Genomic DNA, 27,192 nt, shown 5'->3' on the forward strand with positions numbered 1-27,192 from the left:
CCCCCCCCCCCCCCCCCCCCTCCTCCAGTGCAGGCACAAGCAGGGATCCTCTCAGCAGCGGAGGAGGAAGGACACACAAAAAAGAAAAGTGGCTTGGGCTGGCAGGATCGTGGGGGAGAGGAGCGAGCCGAGAGCATGGACCCTGCCTGCTGAGCTGGGAAGAGCCCCGGAGGATGCACTGAGGCTGCAGCCGCCGCCGCGGACCGTGCCCGGGGTTTCTCCCGTCGCCTCTGGCGGATCTGCAGGCGATGGCACCAGGTAAGGTGAGCACCAGCGGCAGCAGCAGCAGCACAGCCCCCCCGAAGGTGCTCAGCATCTCAGCAGGTTCTGCTACAAAGGTTAAATAAAAAACTGCACTGGGGAGGACTCCGTAAAGTTAGCTCAGATCAGGGGCAGCAGGAGCTGTCGGAAAAGGGAGGCAGCGATCGGATCAGGTGCACGTCCTGCAGGTGCTCTCCCCCACTCTCCGGAGTGAGCACTCCGGCTCTCGCCTCTCCTCCTCCAGCGGCAGACTTGGGGGGCTGGGGGTTTCCGAGCCTCGCTTTTCCAGGGAGAGGGGCTGCCTTGTTTCGTTTCGTTATTTAGTTTCGTTAGTACTATTCTTTTTTTTGTTTTGTTTTGTTTTCCTGCTTCGGAGAGCCGAGAGAATCCGACCGCGCTCGTCCCTGCTCGGAGCCTTTTCCATTCCTCCCCTTGCGCGAAATGCTGGGGGGGTTTACCCAACCTGCAGGGGGCGCAGATCGCAGGAACCCCCCCCAGCAGCCACCCCGATGGGAAGGCAGCGCTGGGCAAAGCAACAAAAGTTTCGTTTAGGCAGGCGGGTGGGGGTAATACTTAGGCCCCACTTAAAGAGTGTGACCTGGACATCCTGCCAGGAAGCAGACAATAAAGTCCCGATCGCTTATATTAGTCTGGAAAAGGGAGCCAGGCGGGAGGGGATCACATCTGCAGGTGACCCAAACCCATCCCCAGCAGCCGGGACCCACAGGCAGATGGCGAGGGATCGCAGGAGGAGCTTGGGAGACGATTGGGCATCCGAGTGGCAGATGGACCTGAATGTGGACGAGTGCAAGGTGGTGCCACAGAGGGGGAAATGGATCCCAGCTATGCACACATCATGGACGTCAGCGCCAGCAGGAAAATAGGAATGAGCCAAAAAGGAATGGAGAACGACAGGGAAAATATCAGCTCTGCCCCCGTAGATCCGGGATGTGCCTTGTGCACATCTGGTCCTCCCCAACCCCATCGAAAAGAAAGATACAGCAGAGCCGCAGAAAGGCAACAGCAATGATAAAAGTATATTTCCTTCTTTCTTTATTCATAGAAATTCCCGCCCCGCCCAATTACCAAAAAATCTGTTCTGGGCAGCTCCCATCTACAGAAAGGTTTTACCAGTTGAAGCTCTTCAGCTTGGAGACAAGCCAACGTTATAAAATCACCAGTGGAGTGGGTCAAGCTCATAGGAAGTGGTTATTATTTACCCTTTCAGATAATACTAGGACTGGGGGCAGGCTGCAAACACCTGTAAGGAAGTACTTTTTTCAGCCAGCACAAAATGAATCGGCAATGCCGGAGGGCATGGGCAAAGCCAGCAGTAGAGCTGGGCTTAAAGAGGCTTGGGCAAGCTGCTGGAGGACCGGGTCCTTTAATAATTACCAGCCAGGAAGACTCGGGGAGCGCCTGGGAGTGAGCAACAGGAATGGGATGGGACCCCCCCCCCCCCATCCCCCGCCTCTTAAGGGCCTGTAGGGAAGGTAGAAGTGACCCGGACTGGCCACGGTCAGTGTAAGGATGCAGGGACCCGGTGGACCCCTTAGCCTGACCCGGCACGGCGCTTTTATATTCTCACGTTAATATTTTGTGATTATGCGGCCCTTTCTTTACTTGTGCATTAAAATGCCACAGCAACAGAGCTGCAGCAGTTGAAAACCATGCTCTTTATATATTGTTTAGAGCTTTTAAATAAAAATGGGAATTGTGTGCTGGGAGGGAGGGAGGGAGAACCTTTCCTGCCATGTGCTAATGAGAATCCAACATAAAAACAGCTCCCCCGCTGCCTGCTTCCCCGTCACCAGGGGAAAACTCCCCACGTTAGTTGTTTTTGAAAAGTCCGCTTTCTGTGAAACACGGTCCCTGCAGGTCATTTTAGCTGCATATTCACATCTGCTCCCCTGAGCCAGTCTCCCAGTTCAGAGCTACCTGGCGCTAGCAGGACCCAGTCCATCTCCGGCCAGCTAGGAGTAAAGGTCAAGCACCCTGTAGGGGATAAGGTTTTAATGGACAAGCCCAGTATAGCTGTGACTGGGCTGGGCTCAGCCCCCACCCCTTCAGGCTGCTGCATGTGGTGCCTGGAATAAACCTAGTAGAGCACAGGCTGCACCGCTGGCAGGGCTTGCTTTCAGGTTTGTAAAGAACAGTGGAGGGGAATTTGTTTTGGGAGAGGTGGAAGAAAAGAAAGGGAGACAAAGAGCAAGACTTTGCAGCCTCAGGAGGACCCCGGCTAGCAATGGGCGAGGAAACCAATGTCCCCATTAAGTACCTGTTTGTGCATCTTGATTTTTGAATGTCAGAGGTTCATGGGTGGTTTATTCCTCTCCAAGGAATCATGACAGAATCTCCCTTTTCTCCTCCCCCCACCCCAACCTATGTCTTTCTCTAGCCATCCCGGTCAACATTGTAAAGCAAGAATGAAAAATCTCTGGATATTTTATACAATCTCTCTATGAGGTTGAGAAGCTTGGATAGACAATTGTGCCTTCAAATTCTCCCCAATAAAAAATACGCCCAGATGTTACAGATATGACTTTTAAATAATCCATGCTAAATCATAATATGGTAGAGAGCAATCAGCAGAGACTCAAGCGGCAAATTTGCATGATTTTGCATAAAGATTCACATGTCCAACTATGGAAAATATTTTATTGAAAATCTCTCTCATTGTTTTAAAACAACATTTAAACTGTACAAATGCAAAATTTACCAAGTACAAAAACCAACTAGTTATCAAGTAAGGACATGCTACAAACTTTTAACTGTGAAATGTTTCGAATTGAAATCCAGTGCAGCCGTCCTTTTAATATTTTCTTGAGAAAGTCCTTGCAATCTTTCCAGGAATATGAGCGTCTGTGTGCTGTACAGCTCTCAGTATCAGCAGTCTGTCATGCTCTTAATTACACAGAAAGATACAAGTGCAGTGCATGTATTATATATTATTGTATAAATGCTGGACACGCGGTAACGGACACAAAAGAAGCTGAATTAAGACAGGTTTGAAACTTGGGAGAAATAGTGCCAGTCGACAAGGCTTCTATGAATTGAAATTGCAGACTTCCCAACGCATGCAGGTCTCTGTGGCTGGTGTATGATCGGCCACCCCGAGATTGTCGTGAAATGGGGGTACACAGCAAGACACACAAACAAAATATGCTCCCTCTGTCTCACACACTTACACGCTTGGTGAGAGACAGAGGGAACTTGAGTGTATATGTGTAAGTAAAAGAGACTGACACACGATTCCTCCGTCTGTCTCTCTCTCCCATACACGTTTCCTCTGTATCTCTCACACGCGATTCCTGTCTCCCCTATGCACACAAACACTGCTTCCTCTCTCTCTCACCTCAACCCCCAGGCACCCTCCTCTCATACATGCACACAGGCACCCTTTCATACACACATACACTCAGGCACACACACACTCACTCTTCTATACACTCACTGTCTCATACACACACACACACACACACCCTCAAACATACACACCCACACCCTCATACATTCACACACACACGCACACACACTCAGACCCTCATATCCTCATATATACACATACACAGACCCACCCAGACCAATACACCCTCATACACACACACACACACCCTCATACACACACACCCTCATACACAAACTCACATACCCTCATACAACCTCATACACTTCCACACACCCCCACACACCCTGATACATACCCACACACCTCATACACACCCACACACCCTCATACACACCCAAATACACCCACACACCCTCATACATACCCACACACCCTCATACATACCCACACACCTCATACACACCCACACACCCTCATATACCCTCATACACACACACACCCTCATACACACATACCCCCTCATATACACATCCACATCTCATACACTGGTACTTACTCTCATAGGGGCATTCTCTCCCTTCTTCGGCTGCCAGCAGCACCGCAGGGTATACCTGGGAACTTTTAAGAACATAAGAACATGCCATGCTGGGTCAGACCAAGGGTCCATCAAGCCCAGCATCCTGTTTCCAACAGTGTCCAATCCAAGTCACAAGTACCTGGCAAGCTCCCAAAAACGTTCGTGTGCGATAGCTAGCTCAGGGCGGAGTCGGCCCCGGAAGAGGAGGAGTCGGGGTGGCACCGGGGGCTGATGCTGCGGACACATCACTGGCGGCGAAAGGTAAAATTCCTTATTGCCGCGAGTTTTGCACCTTTTATGGTGTAGTTATTTGGCGTGAAAGCCGGCAGTGATCACACCGTGGAGGTACAATTGCTGCCGGCTATCGCAGGACCGCCCCCCGCTTTGCCCCCCCCCCCCGCCCCCCATTACCGCCGGATTCTGTAAGGTCGCAAACCTTAGAGAATCCAGGCCCCAGTCAATATTGGGGTAATTGAAATCTCCCATTATTACTGCACTACCAATTTGGTTAGCTTCCCTAATTTCTCTTAGCATTTCACTGTCCATCTCACCATCTTGACCAGGTGGACGGTAGTATACCCCTATCACTGTAGTCTTCCCTGATACACAAGGGATTTCTACCCATAAAGATTCAATTTTGTATTTAGTCTCATGCAGGATGTTTATCCTGTTGGACTCTATGCCATCCCGGACATAAAGCGCCACACCTCCTCCCGACTGCTCCTCTCTGTCATTGCGATATAATTTGTACCCCGGTATAGCACTGTCCCATTGGTTGTCCTCCTTCCCCCATGTCTCTGAGATGCCAATTAAGTCTATGTCATCATTTACTGCTATACATTCTAGTTCTCCCATCTTACTTCTTAGACTTCTGGCATTAGCATACAAACATTTCAAAGTTTGTTTTTTGTTTGTATTTTCATTCTGTTTTTTAATTGATAGGGATAAGTTAGAATTTTTTAGCTCAGGTGAGTTTTTAGTTACAGGCACTTGGACTACTTTTCTAATTATTGGAACCTCACTGTCGGGATGCCCTAATTCTAATGCATCATTAGTATCCTTTGAAGATACCTCTCTCCGAACCATGCGCTGCTGAGCGACTGTCTGCTTTCCCCTTTGTTCTAGTTTAAAAGCTGCTCTATCTCCTTTTTAAAGGTTAGCGCCAGCAGTCTGGTTCCACCCTGGTTAAGGTGGAGCACATCCCTTCGGAAGAGACTCCCCCTTCCCCAAAAGGTTCCCCAGTTCCTAACGAAACTGAATCCCTCTTCCTTGCACCATCGTCTCATCCACGCATCCACCCTCCTTGCCCCCCCCCCCCCCCCCCCCACCCCTTTAGCATGCTCTGAGGATGGGCTGATTTAGGGGAAAGAGTGCCTCTTTTCTGCCCTGCTCCAGCCTCAGCTTCACCTCCTTCTCTCTTGTTCCCTGCAGGCTGATGGAATGGGAGGGGCTATAGCAACAAAGGGGGTGGGAAGAGAGCTGAGTGGGACTGAAGGCAGGCACTCTGTAGCTTTCGTCAGATGATTGAATTAGGAGGCGGGGGAGTTTCAGGTTTGTTGATTGTGTAGCAGGTTATACATTATGTGGCAACAAGCTAATTATGAGGTTTCTCCTGGGATCACTAATTATAATCATACCATGCCTATTATAGTTAATATTTTAAAAAAAACAAAACAGATATATATTTTGGACACATAGCAATTTAATAAAGTGTTCAAGGGGGCTGCATACGGGGAATAGCATGCTCCAGTGGGCGGACAGCATTGGGAGATGTTTGCCCACTGGAATTTGCTTTTCCCCCTTATACAGCTCTTTGGGTGAAACGTAGTACGCACCTGGACTTGTAAGGACTGTGAAAGCTTATATCATCCATTTTTGTTGCAAGAAGTTGCATACCGCCATCCTGATGGAAATGGCTGGAATACATTTTATATTATGGAGTTTGCTCAATCCTGAAACAAGATGGTGTCATTTTTTTAGTCATCTCTTTTTGTGACATTGTTATGGGAAGAGTGGGCTATATATATCTACAAGACTTTATCTGACAATATATAATCAATCCCGCTACTGATGAGGACAACTGCATAAATTACAACAACTCTATATTCCCCACCACTTCAAAAAATATATTTTTTTCTTCCACCATTTCACAAAAATATTTAGAGTAGGGAGAGGAAGGTTTCATACATCAACTGCAACATGCCACCATGGCCTTGTATGCAGTGTAGTTTTAATAGTAATCATGAACCAACCTCCCTCCTACCTGTGATTTGGTTTTATTATTATTTTTTTGATCGTGACTAATTGCATGTGAACACAAATCTTTTCATATAAAAGTTCTCTTTGTGAATGTTGTGTGTCTTAGCCTATCTAATTCAACTTGAGTATTCAAACTCCATCAATGATTCGTCAAAACGCTGCTATTGCTTCAATCGAGTTCATATCTTGTTACTTGTTATAGTTGTATCCTCAACTTTAAAATATATCGCTCTTAAATCGTTCTTATTTGATGACCAATTCTTGCTCCATAGTCCTTCATTATAAATATGGCGGCTGCTTTTCATTTCAAACGAAATTCATAACATGTCACTTCCAGTTTTGGACACTCCAATTAAAAAGTATATTCACGCTCAGCAACCCTCAGCGTTATAAATATAGCAACCACATTTCATTTCTATCATCTTCATGACTTGTCGCTTATTATATTTCTTTCAACATTATAGATATGGCAACAACATTTCATATGACTAGGCGGTTGTCCGAAACAAATGCATTTAAACCTCCGACATCTTCCGTGTCTTTGTTCACCATTACTTCTCAATCAACTGGTTGGCTGTCCGATACCAATACATTTAAACCTCCGACGCCGTATGCGTCTTTTTCACCGTTTATTAAATATCATTAATGGATCAGTCAACTGGATGGCTGTCTGATACAAATGCATTTAAACCTCCGACGCCTTCCGCGTCTTCTTCACCATTTGTTAAATATCATTAATGCGTTCCCGATCTACTTAGCTTTTCTTGTTCATGCTTCTCGACATGGCCATGTTTCAATAAGTAAAAGTTATCTTCATCAAGGGAGTCTGTAATTCTTCTCCTCACTGTCGGGTCGCTCTTCACCACTTGGACAGCGTTTTCTAGATATGTTTTTTTGGTTTTTTTTTAAATTGTGGATCGTTTCATAAAATGACATATACTATCACCTCTGAACTCTGCTGATATAATTTGGTATTTGTGCTTAAATTTGTGGCTTAAAGCCAAATGATTATTTATTTATTTATTTATTTTGCTTCAGCAGTTTCCTCCTGCTCCTTTGTACTTCCAGCTCACTCAGAAGTAGGGCAGAGATCCCGGTGTCGGGATCTCTGCCCTACAGCTATCTCCTGCTTTAGATCCCCCCCCCCCAAATGTAGCCAGTCTGGTCATAGCTGTGACGATCCTCAGCCCCGGGGGGGCGGGGAGGGGGGAGACGAGCTCTAGGGCTCCTTCTGAAACCCTGCAGTCCCGATCACTAGAGGTCACCTTTGAGCGATGACTGTGATCCTCTCCCCAGCATCCCTAGCCAACCCAGGGAGCAGAACAAACTGGGGACCTTCTGCGTGGCTGCGCACACCAAGGCCACAGAGTCACTGGGCCACCCCCTACTATATGAGTATTTAAACAATTCATAAAACTAGTGCAATTCTTCTTTAAATGTAACCCCCAGATTATTTTATTATTGCATACATTGCGACTTCCACTTCTGTGCGACCCTTTAGGTTGACGAGGTGAGTACCTTCCTCTAATGTCCTGTTCTCCCAACGCTCTGCGTACCGAGTGTCCTTTTACAGAGGCAGAGTCGAGAGCTCGAGTTATTGACAGCCAGACAGCACAGCAGCAGGATTACTAAGTTCCCAGGAGGAACCTGAACCGAACAACGCAATCGTTCAATGTCAAAGTCCTCTTGGCCCATCCCAAGCCTCCTTGCTGCCAGTGGTCAGGGATTTGGCAGCCCGGACATTTTTATAAAAACCATGCTGATGCATTAGCTTTTCCCCTTCTCCCTTTAAGGGACCGGCATGAAATGTTCCACTTTAGAGGAGAGCCTGCTGTGCTTTCAGAGACCATCATCATCAGGTCTGTCCGGTTAGTTTAAGGCGTAGTAGGAACTGGCAGCTACTTCCAGCAAGAGAGAAATGTCACCGGGATCTCAGATTTCCTAAACTTCACAAATGCAGATCCCAGTCTGGAGACTGTCCCCGGGCCCGAGTTCAGGAGAGCTTCACGCTTGGCAGAGTACTGCACACAATGTATTATTTATGGAGGATGCTAGGCATGTCCTATGTGGTCAGCAACTTACCTGATCCGTCAATGGGAAACGGGATAAGAAACTGCACCCCACTCCCACAAAGAGAGATCAGACAGCAATTAATAACTCATTCTAGGGAGAAGATTAAAGGACGCTTTTATCAGATGAGCCTCACAAAAATAATGTACTTTATATTCCATTTAAAAGTCATTTGATTAAAAAAAAATCCTTCCATTTTTAAACAGTAATTTCCAACTAATTATTTTTTAGTTTCCAGAGTAAGAGGCTATTGAGGACGTCAGCTCAGTACATTAAAAATGTGCTGCCTTGTATTAAATAAGGAGCTTTGAAACACTATCATCCATTTCGCCTGTAATTTGCAATTTTAAACTCACAGGAGTTATTCCTTTCCATTTTTGTGAGTGCATAAATCATAGGATTCTTTCCAGTTGTCATTTCCTGATTTTTGCCTTGTTCTTTTACCTCTTACCAAAAAAACCGCTCATCCCAGTCCAACATGACCAACATTAAGACATCCTCCTTAGAACACAAGTCACGATCTGTTCAGTTATTTCAGATTTCCAGGAACGGGTCTGCACCTATCACAGTATCACACACACACTGACACAGTAATGACAGTAGAGAAGGACCAAATGGTCCATCCAGTCTGCTCAGCAAGCTTCTTATGGTAATTCAATCTTGCTAGGTCTCCCGGCCTCATACATAAAACCACTTCAGATGCTACAGAACGCGGCAGCCAGAATTCTGACAAATTCCAGAAGAAGAGACCACATCTCGCCAATTCTATCTAATCTTCACTGGCTGCCAATACACTACAGAATCCTACACAAGTCCATCACCATCATCCACAAATCCATCCACTCACAGGCCCCTCTCAACCTCCAAATCCCCCTCAGAATGCACTCATCATCCAGACCTATCAGAGACGCCTACAAAGGCTCCCTGACCGTTCCCCCAACTAAAGCTACACTCCATAAGGCACTCAGAGACTGGGCCTTTTCTACAGCGGGCCACTCTCTTTGGAATACCTTACCACCGGATCTTAGACTTGAACCCTGCTTACCAATATTCAAAAAAAAACTTAAGACTTGGCTATTTAAGCAAGCCTTTCTGGAGTCAAATATCCATTGAGAGACCTCACTGCACAATGTTAATATCCATAAAGAGACATCACTGCACATTGTAAATAAGTTACCTCTGTAAATTATTTTACGCTACTATCCTTATCTCCTTCCTCCCCCAGTTCTACAACCTTGTTTTATTGTAACTTTTACTTCCTTCGCACTTGTTAAAAGAACAGTTTTTGCACCCCCTGTTATATGTAAACTGGCATGATATGATCTTATCATGAATGCCGGTATAGAAAAACCTTAAATAAATAAATAAATAAATAAATAAATAAATAGTAGTATTGTGGTATTATTTTTGTGGTTGTAGTATTTTGGTATTATTCTTATGGTAGTAGTATTGTGGTATTATTTTTTGTGGTTGTAGTATTTTGGTATTATTCTTATGCTAGTAGTATTGTGGTATTATTTTTGTGGTTGTAGTATTTTGGTATTATTCTTATGCTAGTAGTATTGTGGTATTATTTTTTGTGGTTGTAGTATTATGGTATTATTCTTATGCTAGTAGTATTGTGGTATTATTTTTGTGGTTGTAGTATTTTGGTATTATTCTTATGCTAGTAGTATTGTGGTATTATTTTTTGTGGTTGTAGTATTTTGGTATTATTCTTATGGTAGTAGTATTGTGGTATTATTTTTTGTGGTTGTAGTATTTTGGTATTATTCTTATGCTAGTAGTATTGTGGTATTATTTTTGTGGTTGTAGTATTTTGGTATTATTCTTATGCTAGTAGTATTGTGGTATTATTTTTTGTGGTTGTAGTATTATGGTATTATTCTTATGCTAGTAGTATTGTGGTATTATTTTTGTGGTTGTAGTATTTTGGTATTATTCTTATGCTAGTAGTATTGTGGTATTATTTTTTGTGGTTGTAGTATTATGGTATTATTCTTATGCTAGTAGTATTGTGGTATTATTTTTGTGGTTGTAGTATTTTCGTATTATTCTTATGGTAGTAGTATCAGTATTAGTTACTGCATAGCCAGATCAGAAAAATAAAAACATGTATTTATTTAAGGCATATTCTTCACACAAACAGGAAAACAAGCTTTGGAATATGTACTATTCATCGCTGATAACTGTTGGCAATGATGTGGGCACGGAGAAAGAATAACTTAATCCTTGTCAGCTAGGTTGGCTCCCCAGAAACAAAGGATGCTAATGTAACTAATTAGATTCACCCCAGGGACAAACAGACTTACTTTGACTCCTTGGGGGTTATAGTAGGACATTATTTTTTTGGCCCAGCAGTTTTCTATTGTTCTTTTGAGCCTCCATCTCAGTCAAAACCAGGCCTGAGATCCTGGTACCCCTTACCCAGTCTGATCGTGGCAGCAACAATCCTCTGGTGAGGGGAATATGAAGCAGCTTTTCCTGTTTATGAAAGTTGCATTGGCCCCTCAGGTGACAAAACAGACCTTTTCCTTACATAGACCCCATTCAATATTCAACCCCTACCCTATTTTCAATAATTGTATGATTTTGGCCCAAACCAGGCCACTCTACAATAAATTGCAGCCAGGCACGATGAGCTCCCGACCTAGAGAGTTCACAGTCTCAGTAGACACCCAACGCAACAGGAGGCAGAAGCGGCTTCCAACAAGACCACATGGCGTGTCAGAGGAAGGAGCAGGATTTTAATCCACAGCTCCCAATACAGGGCAGCAAGGGTAGAAGTAGCAGGAAAAAGATTCTTATTGCCTACAGAAGGGTTTTTATCTGTGCCACCCCCGCAGCCTGCAAAGACTCCACCCAGGGAATCCCCTTCCCAGCCATGACCTCATACAAGCGACTGTGTCTTCCAGAACATCCATCAGCCACGTTAGGGACCTGCCCTATCTAATCAGAAGCCCTGCTCACCTCCTAATGTTTCAGCACAGTACAGAGATTAATGCACAGCATGCAGACAGAAATTAGCACACCCTCCCCTTTAGGGGCTGTCACAAAAATGACAATTATATCTATCTATCCATATATGTGACAGATATATGCCAATGGTTTTCCTTTTTAGTTTCAAAGTTTGCCCCCTTTACCTTTTCTGATAGCTTTAGTGGAATGCATTTGATGGGCAGGAGTGCGGGTGTACAGTGTGCTGCAGGTATTGTGCGCATGTGAATAACACTTGCAGCTGATATTATGAATGGAAGGGAATTTTATGTGCGGTTAATGAGAATGTTAGAGGTCAAATATACGCTAGGGCCCTCCAAAGTGCTTAACACACGAGCGCTAGGATATTCACAAGAGGAAGAGAGGCTGCTGAACTGTACCTTTGAGATGAGATCTCCGTCCTCACTTGTCCTTCCCTCTCAGAGAATAAAACGGACCTGCCCACCTCAACTTTTCATGGCAGGAGAACAGAAGATCTGCATGGCAAAAGGAGAAGCTCAGTCAGATTTAGCTTTTCAAGAGTAAATCTATTTGGGGTGGAGACCTCCGGGAACTGAAAAACCCCCTGCATAAGTATGAGGGTGAACAATATCTCTTGGGCTGGTTCGGGGTGGAAATGCAGCATCTGTGGTGGTTCCACCTTTTGCTCCCTGTGAATATCTGTCTGTCCTGAATAACTCCTGCGTAGACGGGTTTTTTTTAAAATGAAAGTTGCTATTTAGGAAACCAAAGGAAGTCTGAAAACTATGGGAGTGAATAGATCCCAAAAATGTTGGAGAGACTGAACTTACTACTACTACACTGCTACTTCTACTTAACATTTCTATAGCGCTACATGAGAAGCACAGCGCTGTACAAATAACACACAAAAAAGACAGTCCCTGCTCGATGGAGCTTACAATCTAATAAGACAAACATACGGGTCAAGAGACTTGGGGTATTTCATAAAGCAAGACAACGGTTAAAAGAAAAGAAAGTTAACGACTAAAAGCAACGGAGAAGCATAAGATTTAAAAGCCGTTTGAAAAAAGTGGATCTTTACATGAGATATAAACACAGCAAGAGAGAGGGAGCAGGACGCACCCGTTCAGGAAGTTTATTCCAAGCACACGGCGCAGTCAGGGGGAAAGCACAGAGTCGGGGACTGGCAGTAGGAGGAGAAGGGCACAGACAGGAGTGACTTATCCGACCAGCGGAGTGCACGAGGAGGGCGTAGAGAGAGATAAGAGAGGAGAGGTAGTGAAGAGCTGCAGAGTGATGGCATTTATAGGTGAGAACTTGTCTCTGAATCCCTGACAGGCAATCCCATGTCCCAAAACATGGCAAAGCTTCCTAAAAAACATTTCCAAATCCTTTTTTAAACTCCTCCGTTGAGATGGACCCAACATGGTATTTCCTATGTTATTATGAGTTTATAATCAGTTCCAGCATTAACTTTGGAGAGATAGCATGAATGTTACTCTTGGCTTCTGATGACCTGGGCCTGAATTTATAATAATTTGCTATCTACAAGTCTGCACTCACTGAAAGGTTTCCTCATTTTGTTTAAGCACAAAGATGGAATATAAAAGGACAATGGAAGTAAAGTTCATGACTCTCTGAACACTGTAGTGCACTCTGAAATACATCAGTGGAGACCGTCAGGAGACCGTCTGGAGAATTACAGTAACAGATGATAGCAGTGCCGGACCAGTCTGCCCAGTAAAGTTCCATCTAAGGATATAGCCCAGCTGTCAGCAGCAAAATAAGAGCATTGGGGGTTGGGGGGTGGATTTTTAGCCCCCCTTTTTCCAAATAATGCTTGGCGGCTTATAACATTACAGGGGTGAGCATGGCCAAAAATTTTATGTTTTTATTTTCGTTTTTGGGTTTTCAGGTTTTTTCCATTCATTTTTGTAAACAGTGCACACTATTTGCAATACTTTGCCGAAAGTGAATGAAAACTAAAATCTTCATTTTTGGGGAAGAGCAAATTCGTTTCGATTGAAACAAACCGCAAACGGGCTAATTCATCGCTGTATTCACATTTGTTACAAATGAATGCACATAATTCTTAGAATCCAGGTACGATAATTCCATTCCCGAAAGAGCTTTCAATCCAAGTGGGTACCTGAGGCAATGGAAGGTAAAATAACTTGTCCAAGATCTCAAGGAGTGTGAGTGGGGGAAGTGGGATTTGAATTTTGGTTTCCAGCCCATTGCTCTTAACTGCTAGGCCACTCCTCCATTTTCAAAGCAGTCCCTTATCATCCGGTGTTTTATGAAGATGAATCAGCGGACATTTGCTTACAATCTGAAAACATCCATGCAAAAATTATTATGATGCTTATTTGGGGGATTATTATGATTCTTTTTTGTTTAAAGAAATTGTGGGAGGGGAGGAAATAAGTGGGGCAGTTCAGCTTTAAGGGTCCCTGCTCTCTACATGGTCAGAGATTCATCTCTGTCTTAGCAAATAATGTTTTTTTTCTCTTGCAAAAGGTTCTTTGAAACCTTGTATAATCCAACAATGTTAACTTCAACAGTTATGAGCAGAAGCACTACTTCTCAATTCAATCTTTAGTAAAATTTGAGTGAGGCATGCAGGTAATCTCTCTCTCTCTTGCACTAAGTGATATGGTCTCTTCTTTTACTCCTTTTTTTCCCAAATGAACAGAATAGATCTTTTAATATAATTGCTGGGAATTCACTTTAAATATTTAAATATTAATATATGCTCATCACTCAGAATGGTAGGAGGACCAATGAGCGAAGACAATAAATTTAAATGACTCGGATACAGAGTGATATCCTGCAGATGGTCCAGCGCGTCCGGCTAACAGCTGGGAGATATCCTTGGCTACAGCAGTATAGAAGGCAGATTGGGGGGGTCGACAGGTCCCATCTGTTGTCATCTAATATGTTACCAGGAATACGGCCACTAGCATGCTTGTCCAATGTGCCCAGCCTGTAGCCACTCTGCATTATGGAACGTGAAGATGAACTGCATAAACAATCAAACATCGGGAGACCGTGAGAAGTTCAGAGAACGTGATAATGCCCTGGCAGAAAGAAAACTAAGCATGGATGTCCGTGCATCTGGCAGGACTGAACAGAAAAACACCTGGTAAAATGAAGATTTAAACAAATCAGAAGGAAAGAAACAGAGAAAATCACTTCCAGGAAAGCAAGAAACAAAGTGGCTGGGGAGCACCAGTGCAAGAGTATTTTGGCATCTTAGGGAACCTTTTGGTCAAAACCAGGCTCCTTACCTACTGGCAGCTCCAGCACAACCCTCCCAATGATCAACAATAACGGCTCCAGTACACCGCTCCCCTCTATGATGGTATTGGCTCTGGCGCAGCGCTCACTTCTTTGGTGGTATTGGCTCCGGTGCAGCGCTCCCTTCTTTGGTGGGATTGGCTCCGGCGCAGCGCTCCCTTCTTTGGTGGTATTGGCTCTGGGACAGCGCTCCCTTCTTTGGTGGTATTGGCTCTGGGACAGCGCTCTCTTCTTTGGTGGTATTGGCTCTAGGACAGCGCTTCCTTCTTTGGTGGTATTGGCTCTGGGACAGCTCTCCCTTGTTTGGTGATATTGGCTCTGGGACAGCGCTCTCTTCTTTGGTGGTATTGGCTCTGGGACAGCGCTCTCTTCTTTGGTGGGATTGGCTCTGGGACAGCGCTCCCTTCTTTGGTGGTATTGGCTCTGGGACAGCGCTCTCTTCTTTGGTGGTATTGGCTCTGGGACAGCGCTCCCTTCTTTGGTGGTATTGGCTCCGGTGCAGCTCTCCCTTCTTTGGTGGAATTGGCTCTGGTGCAGCGCTCTCTTCTTTGGTGGTATTGGCTCTGGGACAACGCTCTCTTCTTTGGTGGTATTGGCTCTAGGACAGCACTCCCTTCTTTGGTGGTATTGGCTCTGGGACAGCGCTCTCTTCTTTGGTGGTATTGGCTCTAGGACAGCGCTCTCTTCTTTGGTGGGATTGGCGCTGGGACAGCTCTCCCTTCTTTGGTGGTATTGGCTCTGGGACAGCGCTCTCTTCTTTGGTGGGATTGGCTCTGGGACAGCGCTCCCTTCTTTGGTGGTATTGGCTCCGGTGCAGCTCTCCCTTCTTTGGTGGAATTGGCTCTGGCGCAGCGCTCTCTTCTTTGGTGGTATTGGCTCTGGGACAACGCTCTCTTCTTTGGTGGTATTGGCTCTAGGACAGCACTCCCTTCTTTGGTGGTATTGGCTCTAGGACAGCGCTCTCTTCTTTGGTGGGATTGGCGCTGGGACAGCTCTCCCTTCTTTGGTGGTATTGGCTCTGGGACAGCGCTCTCTTCTTTGGTGGTATTGGCTCTGGGACAGCGCCCCTCTGGGCCTCACCCTTGTGGAGTTTTTGCGCTCTAGGTGACTGCCTAGTTTGCTTAATGGAAGCACCAGCCTTGGGGTTGGGAGGACCTTAAACGAAGGCATTTTAACAGCTATGTTGGAGATGTATCTAAGAAGTACTTTTGATGTAATGAACCCCCAGAAATGTCAATACAACTGCACCTTCAGGGAGTTTGTTTGCCTAGTGAGGGTTTTTTTTTCCAGCTCAGGGAAATGCACAGAAGCTCTCAGTAAATGTAGAACATATTAATTTGGTGTTGGTTTCATAGATCCTTGGACCAAGGTGGAGCTGACACAACCCTCAGGGGGAGCCCTGCAGGTCCCCATCATTGGCAGGCAGAGTTGGATGAGGCAGAGGCCCAACTGGAGCTTTGCCTTTACCAGTCCATGTTCCCTTCGGGTTGGGTCTTCGGGTGCCAGGGCCAGCAGGTCTTAGGTGTGAGCCTCTGCTGAGGAGTTGGAGATCCATCAAGGTCACTGTAACAAGGTGGAGCTTGCACAGATGAATCTGGAAGCAGGCAGGGGTCCGTGGCAAGAGACTAGTCCAGGAGTCAAGGCTGTGGTCAGTACCGGGAGTCCATCCGAAGGGAAGACAAGTCGGCTCGGCAGGGCAGGACTGACGAGGAAGGCACACTGAAGAACTGAAGACATGACCACAGGAGCTGACGGATGAAGACAAGGACCACAGGGATGAAGGATAAAGGCACTGGGAGCAAAGGACAAGACAGTGGAGCTGGAGACTGCAGAGAGGGAACATTGACAACACGCACTACTTAGCAAGTAGAGAGATATGTTGCCAAGGCAAGTTATAGCTGCAGCACTGCCTTTTTATAGGGCTTTAGATTGATGTCATCAACAGGGGCCGCGTGGGGGTTTCCTACCGCAGTCCTTTAAAATTCTGACTTGAGGTGCGCACGCGCACCTAAGGAGTCCTGCGTAGCGCAGAAGTTGTCGGCAGCGGCAGCTGTGAAGGAATCAGTGGCGGTGTCCTGCCGCGTAGACCAAGTGACGATCGAAGGAGTGACAGGTTGGGCCAGTGGCCTTCTGCTGCCTAGAGGGAGACGTTGATGGCAACTGAAGACAGTAGGGGCCCGGCCAGGAGGTGAGAGCAGTAGTTCGCGGGATTAGCCTGCGGATCACCAATCACAAAATTTGGACACAATTCACTCCAATGATGATCAGTGGAAGAGGATGTATATGTCATGTAACACTATAGAAATGCTAAGTAGTAGTAGTAGTAGTAAGATGGTGATTATTGCTGGGTGTTCAGGGATCTTTGAACGTTTGCCCAATATAACAACTGTTGAAAGTCATAAACCTGGATGCCTTGACACAAACATTTAAGCTTTCAATGGTTGAGGTGAAGAAGGCAATCTTAGCTATGAAAATTCATATTTTGGATTCTTGTGGAATAGCTCACCGAGCCGGAAATTTCCATAAAATATCTGCGGGCATCCACAGCCCAACTCCATTCCGCAGCACAGAAATCTGCAGCTCTTTAGCAGGCTGCTCTGCGCGTGCTGGCCGTGCCTAGCGAGACGGATGCATGCTTTTAGACTGCTCTGGAATACCCCACACAATCATCAAAAACAAATATTGATCTCAGCCATGTTCCTCTTGCGGAGACTGGGGTTTTTGTGAGGCTTATTTAGTATTCTTTTCAAAACCGGAATAGTATTTTTATGGCGGTATGAGCGGGAATAAAGCAGATAGAATGGGAAAAGAAAGCCAGAGTTCACCCTTAATTAACATTTGCAGTACCCAACATGCACCTAACTGGTATCTTTTCTCCCGCTAAAGTGAAATTCATGTTAATACAGTCTTATGCCTGCTCTCACCGGAGGCTCTCTCCACTTCAAATGATATATTATTCATAAAGATTGGAACAAATGTGTCATATCCTTATCTTGCCATCAACCTACTGTAGTCCCATGAGGGCTCAGGTGGAAGTAGGCAGGCCCAGGTTTACGTGTAGCGAATGTAAGCAGTTGCTTCTGGTACGAAAATTTGAAAGTGCCATCCATCCCCATGTCTGGGAAGTCTAAATTTACTGCTCCAGCACGCAGCATGCAGGGAGGGAGCAGAACAGATGGCACGGGGGGTGCAGCTGGAGCAGACACTGCCGGCACGATAAGAGGAGAAACAGAGCAGAGGCTGAAAAGGGAGCAGAGCAATTGCTTTCTGCTCTGATATGTCCACTCCAGATTTATCCCTCCCCTCCTGTGTCAACAGGCAACATGGGTGCAGAGAGAAGAGGGGAAGAGGTGGAGCAGGCACAGCTCAGCCTGCAGCTGTCTGGGATCGCAGGACTTGGGAGTCAGCTGAGAGCAGGATGAGGAAAGAGGAAGAAGATATCCCAGAGCACCAGTCAGGGAGCTGGGAGTGATTCATAGGGGGTGGGTAAAGGAGTGCTGGGGTTATCCTTGGAAGGGGGGAAAAGAGAAAAAAATTGTGTGAGAGAGAAGCTGGGGGAGTGGGGAGGGGAAGGAATCGAGGGAAAGTTGATATGCATCCCCGTCCCCATCCCCGATAATGAACAACAATCTCAGAGTAACCAGAACTCAGCAGTTCCTAGACAGGCCGAACCCATCTGCAGCACAAAGTTTGAATCACGCCGGAGGAGATCCAGATGGCACCAAGCTTCCCCTTCCCATGGGATTGGGACTATGAGCAGGTGTGCACTCACGGGCCCACTCCCCTCACACAGATTTTGGTAGGGTAACCCCAAAGTACATAAAATAGAAACCAGATGACCAATCCTTGCACAGGCCAGTGGGTTCTGAAACGTAGTCAAGCAGATGGTGTCAGAGCTGGTGCAGAGGCGTCTTTATTGGACAAGGAAAATTCTTTCATCTGTGGTTGAACAAACAACCCCTCAAAGTACTTGACTTCTTCTGATTAGTAGCAATTCACTAGCAACCTGCACCTCAAGTGAAACCCAAACCCTGGAAATACAGTTCAGTCCACAATGTGGACCGATGGTTTCAATAATGCCACGTGCATTAAATCCACCCCCAAATGTAGGTTGTCTGACACAAGTTCAGTCTTCACAGGCTTCCAGAGTAAAAATAGGCAGACAATAGTGGACATAAACACTGTAGCAGCTCGAAAATTGGGTCAGCTTAGGGAATTCGTTCCTGGCAAACACCAGCACAGGTCACCAGTAGGAAGCCCATCACTTACTCCACAGCAGAAGTTGGGAAAAACGATGACAATTCCAAGGTAGGCTGGGCTTTTCAGAGATGTCTCCATGCTTCCTTCTAGAAATTTCTTCCCAAAAGAGGCTCAGCCTTTAGCCTAGAAATGCAGCATATGTTTTACTCCCTCCATGGAAAAAATATGCCTCCCTCGATTTCTGCACCAGGGAGCCCAAAACAATAGCAGTCAGGCTAAAACCAAAGCAAACGTCTTCTCCTCTCCATGAAAGCCACAGCCTTTATACCACTAGATGTCATCACCTGGGCTGAAAACGTATTACACCATCTACCACTGAATCAATGCCGCCCCAACTGTTCTCTAAGGGTGGAGGTTACGCATAGATTGTGTAGAGGGTGAAAATATTAATGGCACATGGACTAGAATTGGGATTTGAGCCACCTTAGTAACAGGAAGCTCTTGTGGAGGAGCTGAATTTGGGCTTTAGGCACGAACCCGACCACGGGCCCTGCGTTAACAACTTTCTATTGCTGCAATGGGCCAGGCAGAGAACAGGAGGTAAGGACACAGGATGTGTGTTCAGAAGGCGAGGATCTGCTCAGGGGGCAACCCCAGGTGACCTCTCCGGTGCCAGTGGGACTTCCAGTCCCTGCTGAGTGTGCATATGGGCGCCAGTCCCAAATCCAGCCCCGGCGGTATCGATGTTCCCACAGCTTTCAGAACGCAGGCCCGCCGACAGCAGCGTCATCATGCTGATGTCGATGACCTTCTGGACTCCGAAACCTAGAAGAAGGCTGGGCAAATCCCCCCAACCCTCATCTCCAAATTGGCAAGGTTTATGTTAAGATAGGAAAACTGCCACAGAATCTACAAGAACCACAGGTAAAACTGATCAGGTGCTTGCCTGCCATTGGTAGCTGATGGCTGCAGGGTTGAAAGGTCAGTGGGAGGAACGTCCATCTTAACGGTGGCAGTTTGTCCTGCAAGCACTGAAGAAGCTGCCAGTCCCAGTTTCCAATCTTTCCGCACATTTCCTCACCGCTGATGACTGACTTTTGACTTTCCTTTCTCAGCGTAACTATTCTCCACTGGTGTTCCCTGTAACAGCCATGGGGATCCTGAAAACCAGAGCAAGTCAACACAGGCTGTTAACCTGGAGGGCCGCAAACCGGTCTGGTTTTCAGGATATCCCTAATTATTCTACGTGCAAATAGATTAGAGATATCCAGAAAGACCAGACTGGTTTGCGGCCCTCAAGGCTTCCAGTTTGACATGCTTGGTTCAGTGCTTCTTGCAAGGAGACAACATATATATGCATGTTTTTAAAGTTATTTCTTTCTCTCTTTTTATAGCAGGACAGCATTTTGGATGAGCACAAGTGATAAAACTGCACAGCTGAGGAGAAGAACAAGAGTAGCCATGCCTTTGCGTCTATAACCAACCTCCGCCACCCATGACGTCTTCTGTGCTGTATGAAATCAAAGGACCAGGAAGACCTGGCGTCGCGACAAAGATAAACCCTCCTGTATGAATGGTCTGGAACACGACTTTTCAGTGCAAACGTTTTCTTATCTGAAAGCAAATTGCAAGGAAGACCAGGCTTTGCCAAAGCTTAAATATGTAAGTTCCCGGCAGACATATAACTGCAGCCTTCCTGTATTTTTAAGGAGAGGTTTGGCATGTGTGCCAAGTACCATGGTTTGATCGCCTTTCCCTCGTTAACTTGGGCTTGTGAACAGTGACTGCAGCAGGACCTTCTTAAAACCATCTGGTGGTGAGAATCATCCAGAGCGAGCAATGGTGGGAGCTTCCGACCCGGACTCATTCACGTCAGATATTACATTCTACATAAATACCTCCTCTCTTACGTTCCAAGTAGTAGCTAAGCCGGTCTACCAGCTGGGGGTGCGCTTCTTCAGTTTTACTGAATCTTTGTCGCTAAGAGGAAATCGGAGAGTGAACATGCTGAAAGGTGACTAGACACTGACTAGACATCGCGTGAGCTATGACCGAGGTGTATTTTAAGTACCGCGAAAATCCAACAGGCCACATTTCTCAGTTACCGACCGTGTCTACGGAGGTAGACAGCACCTCTGACAAATATGCCAATCTTTACATGTATGTGGGCATATTTCTGGGCCTCCTGGCGGTTCTCCTCATCCTGCTCTTCACCATGCTCCTGCGCATCAAGCACGTGATCTCACCCATCACCACTAACCCAGAAAGCACCGAAACCATCCCACAGTTCACGGACGTGGAAATGCAAGGGCGGACCCCGAGCGTATAAAGAGAGCACAGCAGGGAGAGCGTCGCTGCTTTACGTACTTTAATCCAGCCGTTCCCAAAATTGTGAGCGGTCCACCTTCCCAAGGATGGGGCCTCGGAGTCCAAATCCGACGTGTTTGCACTTGGCTAGAATAGGGACACGCAGGCTCCGTGGCAAAGACACGTTGTGCCCAGAAAATGGCCAATGGCAAGTGTTCAGAGGACTCCTTTCCAGGGCAACGAGTGGACACAAGTGCCCCACACCAGCAAGCACTGGTGCCAGACCCGCCAGAGTTGCTGCCAAAAGGGCCCGTGTTGCCCCAGTGGGCCCGGTGAGAGATAATAACGAACCGATGCTATGCAAAAGGCCAAAGGAAGGGGGACTGAACTCCCGAGAAGAGAAACGTTGCTTTCCTTTTGCCTCTATGCCGTGCCACCCCTCTCTCTGCCGGACGGCAGGCGAGGCTGCGCTGCTGGTCAGGAAACAGAAGGCGTCCACCACATTCCCAGTGAACGTCCGCAAGGCGTACTGTTTTCCTGAAGGAAGGACTGGGGAAATTCCGAGTGTTACTGTGAATTGTACTGGTGAACGTGCAGATGCCACGCAAATCCCCGACCACTGAAACCTTTATAAATGTTAGACAACATCTTCAGTGTAAACAAATAAATGCAGGGTTTTTTTCCCCTTCTTGTACAGGGCATCAGGTGCTTAGTAGCTAATACATGTACCAGAAGCAGAGACTAATGTGTATCAGATGAACCCGAAGGAACGGTTAGCTCCCAAAAATTAACGCAGCTTCACCATCTCGACTAAGCAAGTCATTAACAGCCAAGGAAGGCGCAGTCCTAGCCGGTCTTTGCTACAGGTCGGCAGCCCATCCTCGCATTCACTAGCCCCCCCCCCTGCAGACAAGGTTTATAATCATTAAACTTGACATTCGGTAAGGTGGATGCGATCTGCTCCTAGCTAGAACAAAAATGAGGTTAGCAGGTTTCCCTCCTGTAGCCCCCTCCCATTAACGCAGCTCCTGCAGAGAGAACTTTGCAGTTGATACGCACCTCCCAGGAAATGTCTGCTCTTTCAGGCAACCAGCACAGGCCACCCCTGGCTGGGTCTTCTAAGAATAGAACAATACTAAAGCTCCAGGGGCTTCTACATTTCACATAGTCCTTTGCCCAGAAAGCGTTTTCCCCCTGCTTGTTAGTATATGAAATTCACCAGAACCTTAGGGACTTCTATGTGATCTACAATAGTGCCTCTACCCTCAGATCAGATGTTCCCCTATGGGAAGGATACATTCAACATGCCAGAATATGCATCTCTGCATCCTGTGCAAAATGAAGGGCTTATAGGATGCACTATGAAAAGAAATTCTCCATTTATTTTAACAGTGCATATAGGGCCAGATGTACTGCAGGCTTTTCTCCCTATGGGAAAACATTAGTGCATCTGGCTGTTAGCTGAGAATCCTGATTTTTCATAATCAAAGCTGTTTAACAATACCTGTAGTACAGGGCTGGCTATGTATGGTTTCCCTTCTCCCTTACCTCCACCCACCTTCCATTTTTCTGTTTTTAAACATTTTCCATCTTGTGTCTCAAGCCTTTATGAAGTCCTGAAACACTACAGGAAAAATGAAAGAATAAAACCAAAAAAACCTTTAATGAGTTAAAATATTCCCCCCAGTAAAATATGTTTGATCAATGGAGATAGTCAGTTGAAAATGTATTTTATTGGAATTTTTATTGAGGTTGACAACTGGTGTATTGCAGAGTTTTACTTGCAATATTGATTCTGGGGCAGGGGAGTGTTTTTATAAGTCATACCTTTTATTGGTTTAATATATAAGAATTCTGTAGGGATGTGCATTCATTGGTCCATTCGTTTCATTCGTTTCGGCGGTGTGCGTCTAACTCGCAAACAGAAGATAGCTGCACAAAACTGATGGTATGCACACATGTAGGTGGCCATCTACATGCGTGCATACTATCAATTTTGTGCGCCTACTTTCCATGGCGAGATTCGCGCACACCGCCGAAACGAATGAAATGAATGGACCTACAAATTCACATCCCTAGTTATTGCTCATAAGCTTTGGAGAACCCATGGGACCTTTTTTCACTTAGACCAAACCATCTGAAAAAGGGACTTTGGCTTGAAAACCAATGCAAACCTTCTCCTCTGGATACATCTTATGTTGATGCAAGAAAAAGTTTGCACAGTCTGGGGCCGATGCAATAAGATGCAACTGAAAAAGAGCGCTTGTATTGCGCACCCTTTTTCCTAATGCACACACAGCCACGTCCCCTGGGTATCCAATGTAGTATTTAAATGAGGGGCTGCATAACAAAGGGTGCACTTAGGGAGAATTGTGTGTCCACAGCGCTCAATTGCATCGGGTGCTCATAATTGCAATGGGCGCTCAATACGAGCGTCCATTTTTATCCCACTTCTTCAGGCCAATTTTTTTGTTATTTTGCTGAGGTTACTGAAGTGTCTTATAATAAGTGCCCCTTGCTATGGGCATCTAAATTGTGTGGCCTTAAAAAAAATTTATATATATATTTTTTTATCAAGCCAATATACATTTATTTTTCTCCAGCGCAAGCAGTAAATTAAAGTGTCACCGCGATACTAATTTGGAAGACATCGTAACACAGAGGACCATAATTTTTTTTATTTCTCATGAGCCCTTGACTCGCAAATTGACTTTACTCCACCTCCAAGGAGGGAGCTAAATTTGCTACGCTAAAAAGTGTGCATTGGGCACCCAGCGCATTCCTGCATCGGAGGGAGTAATACTAATAGCCTTATCCACATGGAATTTACATGTGATGGGTGCTGTGGGCTACGCATTTATTAGGGCACGCATTTTTGATGTGCTAATCTCCTTACTGCATCGGATGGCGTGCTGGTGTAGCGCACCCAGTGCCAGGCTGGGCACACTTTATTGCATCAGCCCCTCTGTAAGGGATCCAGGAGGCAGGCAATAATTTTTTTAAAAGTTAAGAAATAAAATCGGTAGCTCTGCAATATGCCAGATAATGACACATCCTCACATCAACCACTGCTTGATTCATGAGCTGTTGACCTCTTACCTGAACAAATCTTCTTACAAAGCTGAAGAAATAAGGGTCAAACAAGTTATAGAGGACACCATTTCATTGAACTAACAATACACTGGTGGTTCCGTCTTGGGCAGAATATTGTGGCTGCCACGTTATTCCACTTGCCAAGGTAGCCATAAGGGCCAGACATGTTGTAGGTGATGTATTTCTAGTGGATGAACTTCCATACGTCGGTGACCATCTTTTCGGAGCTATGATGGGGGGCGTCTACCTCTAGAAGGCTCATCACAGCTGTTACGGGAGTTCATCCACTAAAAAAGATCTCACTTGCAACTTGTTTCCTGAGCCTTATATCTACACTTTCAAGTGGACGAGTATGGCAACTGCGGGACTTTGTCACAAATCTGAAAGCTTAAAACGTATGTACTTTTTTTCCTTAGTTTTCTCAGAGTACTACACCAATTCAAAAGGCCTCTCTTTACCTCTAAGAAAATGAATTTAAGATATCATGGAAGCACATTTACAGCACTCAGAGGTTCCAGTTATATGTACGTGGGAAGATTCATATGAAGCACAAATAAACTTAATGCACTTGCTGTCTCTCTCTTGTTTCAGACCTCTCTTTCTCATGGGATAACCTACATAAAGTTTCAGCAATTTCATGTGTGTAAGGAAAGAAAAACACATTTTGTGCCGGTTTCATTCTACAGTGGTTAGCCAGGCAGAGCACTAAGCAACAGGAGCTAGGTTTGATTCCTACCAGAGAAGAACATCTCTCACTTCCCCTGCCAGGAGGGTAGATGAAGTCGCACTCACAGGGACCAATTTATGTTAACGTGGGCCATTAAGGTGCATTGATTAACTCCTGTTAACATTAAAATGAGTCTAAAGTTTGCACATTAATGCAGACTTTATCAGAAACTAACTACAGCTTCCCAAGGTAGAGTCGTGATTTTTACGTTAACAGTTCTATGTTAACTTTTGTATGTTGTAACATGTTATTTTTCTACGTGCTAATAGGGAATGAGCTATTTGGCCTGGATTTTTTTCTCGTAACTTAATTAGCATGGATTCTGCATTAGTATTAATTAAAGCACATTAGCATAGTAACAGTAATGATAGCAGAAAAGGATCAAATGGTCCATCCAGTCTGCCCAGCAAGCTTCATATGGTAGTATCTGCCGCGCCGTGCAGCTTACCCCCCATGTTTCTCTTAAGGGTAGCGACTGCCGCTCCGTGCAGTTATCCCCAGGCCCTATGATAACCGATAAAAATTTACTGCTAGCAACATTTTTACTGGACGATGAGCCTTCTTGAAAATTCAGCCAGTGCTGACATGTTTTACTTAAGGCTTTGACCTTAGAAGCAGTCCTGTGCTTTTCCCCTTATATCTGTGTATCAGTACCCCAGCTCATAAAAGTCAGGACCCGTGTTGGTGGTCATCTGAACCCAGTTACACTCTCCTCCCTTACCCCCCCCAACGCCATCAAAGTGGAGAGCAATGTTGTAGTTGCGTCAAAAGCATCAAGGCTTATTGGTTGAGGGTAGTAATCCCATGCCTTCTGTTAAGGGTGGTAATTGCTGCTCCATGCAGGTTACCCCCGTGCTTATCAGTTACCCAGAGCCTAAAAGTCGGGGCCCTCATTGGTTGAATTCAACTCCTCTTTTCCTCCCTACCATTGAAGTGGAGAGCAGTGTTGCAGCTGCATCAACAGTATGAAGGTTTATTGGTTAAGGGTAGTAACCACTGCACCAGCAAGTTACCCCCATGCGCTCTTTTCCTCATTTCCATTCTTTATCCTTTAGGGATCCACAGTGTTTATCCCACGCCCCTTTGAATTCTTTGACTTCGTCTTCACCACCTCCTCCAGAAGGGCATCCACCACCCTCTCCATGAAGAAATATTTCCCGATATTGGTTCTGGAGTTTCATTTCGTGACCCCTAGTTCTACTGATTTCTTTCCAACAGAAAATGTTTGAAGTTTGTGTATCATTAAACCATTTCAGGTATCTGAAGGTCTGTATTTATTTATTTATTTATTTAACATTTTTATATACCGGGATTCATGCGAATTAGCATATCGTCTCGGTTTACATTGTAACTGAAAAAACAAGCATGTAAGAATGCTAATTACATAGAACAGGAAATAAAACTTTCCTGTTGTATGTGCAAGGGAGATGTGATGTATCACATCTCCCTTGCACCTCCTCTCTTCCAGGGTGTACTTATTAAGATCCTTCAGCCTCTCCTCATAAGTCTTCTGATATTGACCCCATACCATTTTGGTCGCCCTTCTCTAGTCTGCCTTCATCCTGTCTGTTGCAGATCTTAGTATCATCTGTAAACAGTCAAACTTTACCTTCTATCCCTTCCGCAATGTCACTCACAAAGATATTGAACAGAGCTGGTCCCAAAACCGATCCTCGTGGCAGTCCTACTCTTCACAGTAGATTCCATTTACCATTACATGCTGTCTCCTGTCAGTCAACCAGTTTGTAATCCAATCCACGACCTTGGCAGTCCTGTTAATATGCATTAAAGACCCAAGTTAGATAACACAGGTGTTTAATACATGGTAATACTTGCATTACAGTTAACGCACCTCTGTACATTGGCCCCATAGTCACTCAGCAGGAAGACAGAGAAGCAGATCCTGCTGTTAAAGTGACAACTGCCTGGAAGTCAAAGAGCAACAGTAAAATTAGCTCACAGAACTGCATCCTCCGCCATGCAGGGTGCCTCCTGACTAAACAGGACATGAGAACAAAACAGGAAGAAGTGATGCTTTCTAAACATAGTAGATGTCAGTACACAAACGGCCATTTGGTTCAACCAGTCTGT

General features: G+C 45.6%; 1 protein-coding gene across 2 annotated transcripts; it reads left to right on the forward strand.

Annotated features, from left to right (window-relative positions):
• Nucleotides 1-24,950, forward strand: SERTM2 (serine rich and transmembrane domain containing 2). Of its 2 annotated transcripts, none has more exons than XM_029607638.1 (2): nucleotides 1-263; nucleotides 20,369-24,950. In XM_029607638.1, the coding sequence occupies exon 2, from the start codon at nucleotides 21,022-21,024 to the stop codon at nucleotides 21,301-21,303; it is 282 nt and encodes a 93-aa protein (XP_029463498.1). In that variant the 5' UTR covers nucleotides 1-263; nucleotides 20,369-21,021; the 3' UTR covers nucleotides 21,304-24,950. The 2 variants fall into 2 exon arrangements, with proteins under 2 accessions (XP_029463498.1, XP_029463497.1); XM_029607637.1 differs by having other exon boundaries at nucleotides 1-258.
• Nucleotides 24,951-27,192: the final 2,242 nt, after the last annotated feature.

The sequence above is a fragment of the Rhinatrema bivittatum genome, chromosome 6, assembly GCF_901001135.1.
Source record: "Rhinatrema bivittatum chromosome 6, aRhiBiv1.1, whole genome shotgun sequence".
Taxonomy (NCBI): Eukaryota; Metazoa; Chordata; class Amphibia; order Gymnophiona; family Rhinatrematidae; genus Rhinatrema; species Rhinatrema bivittatum.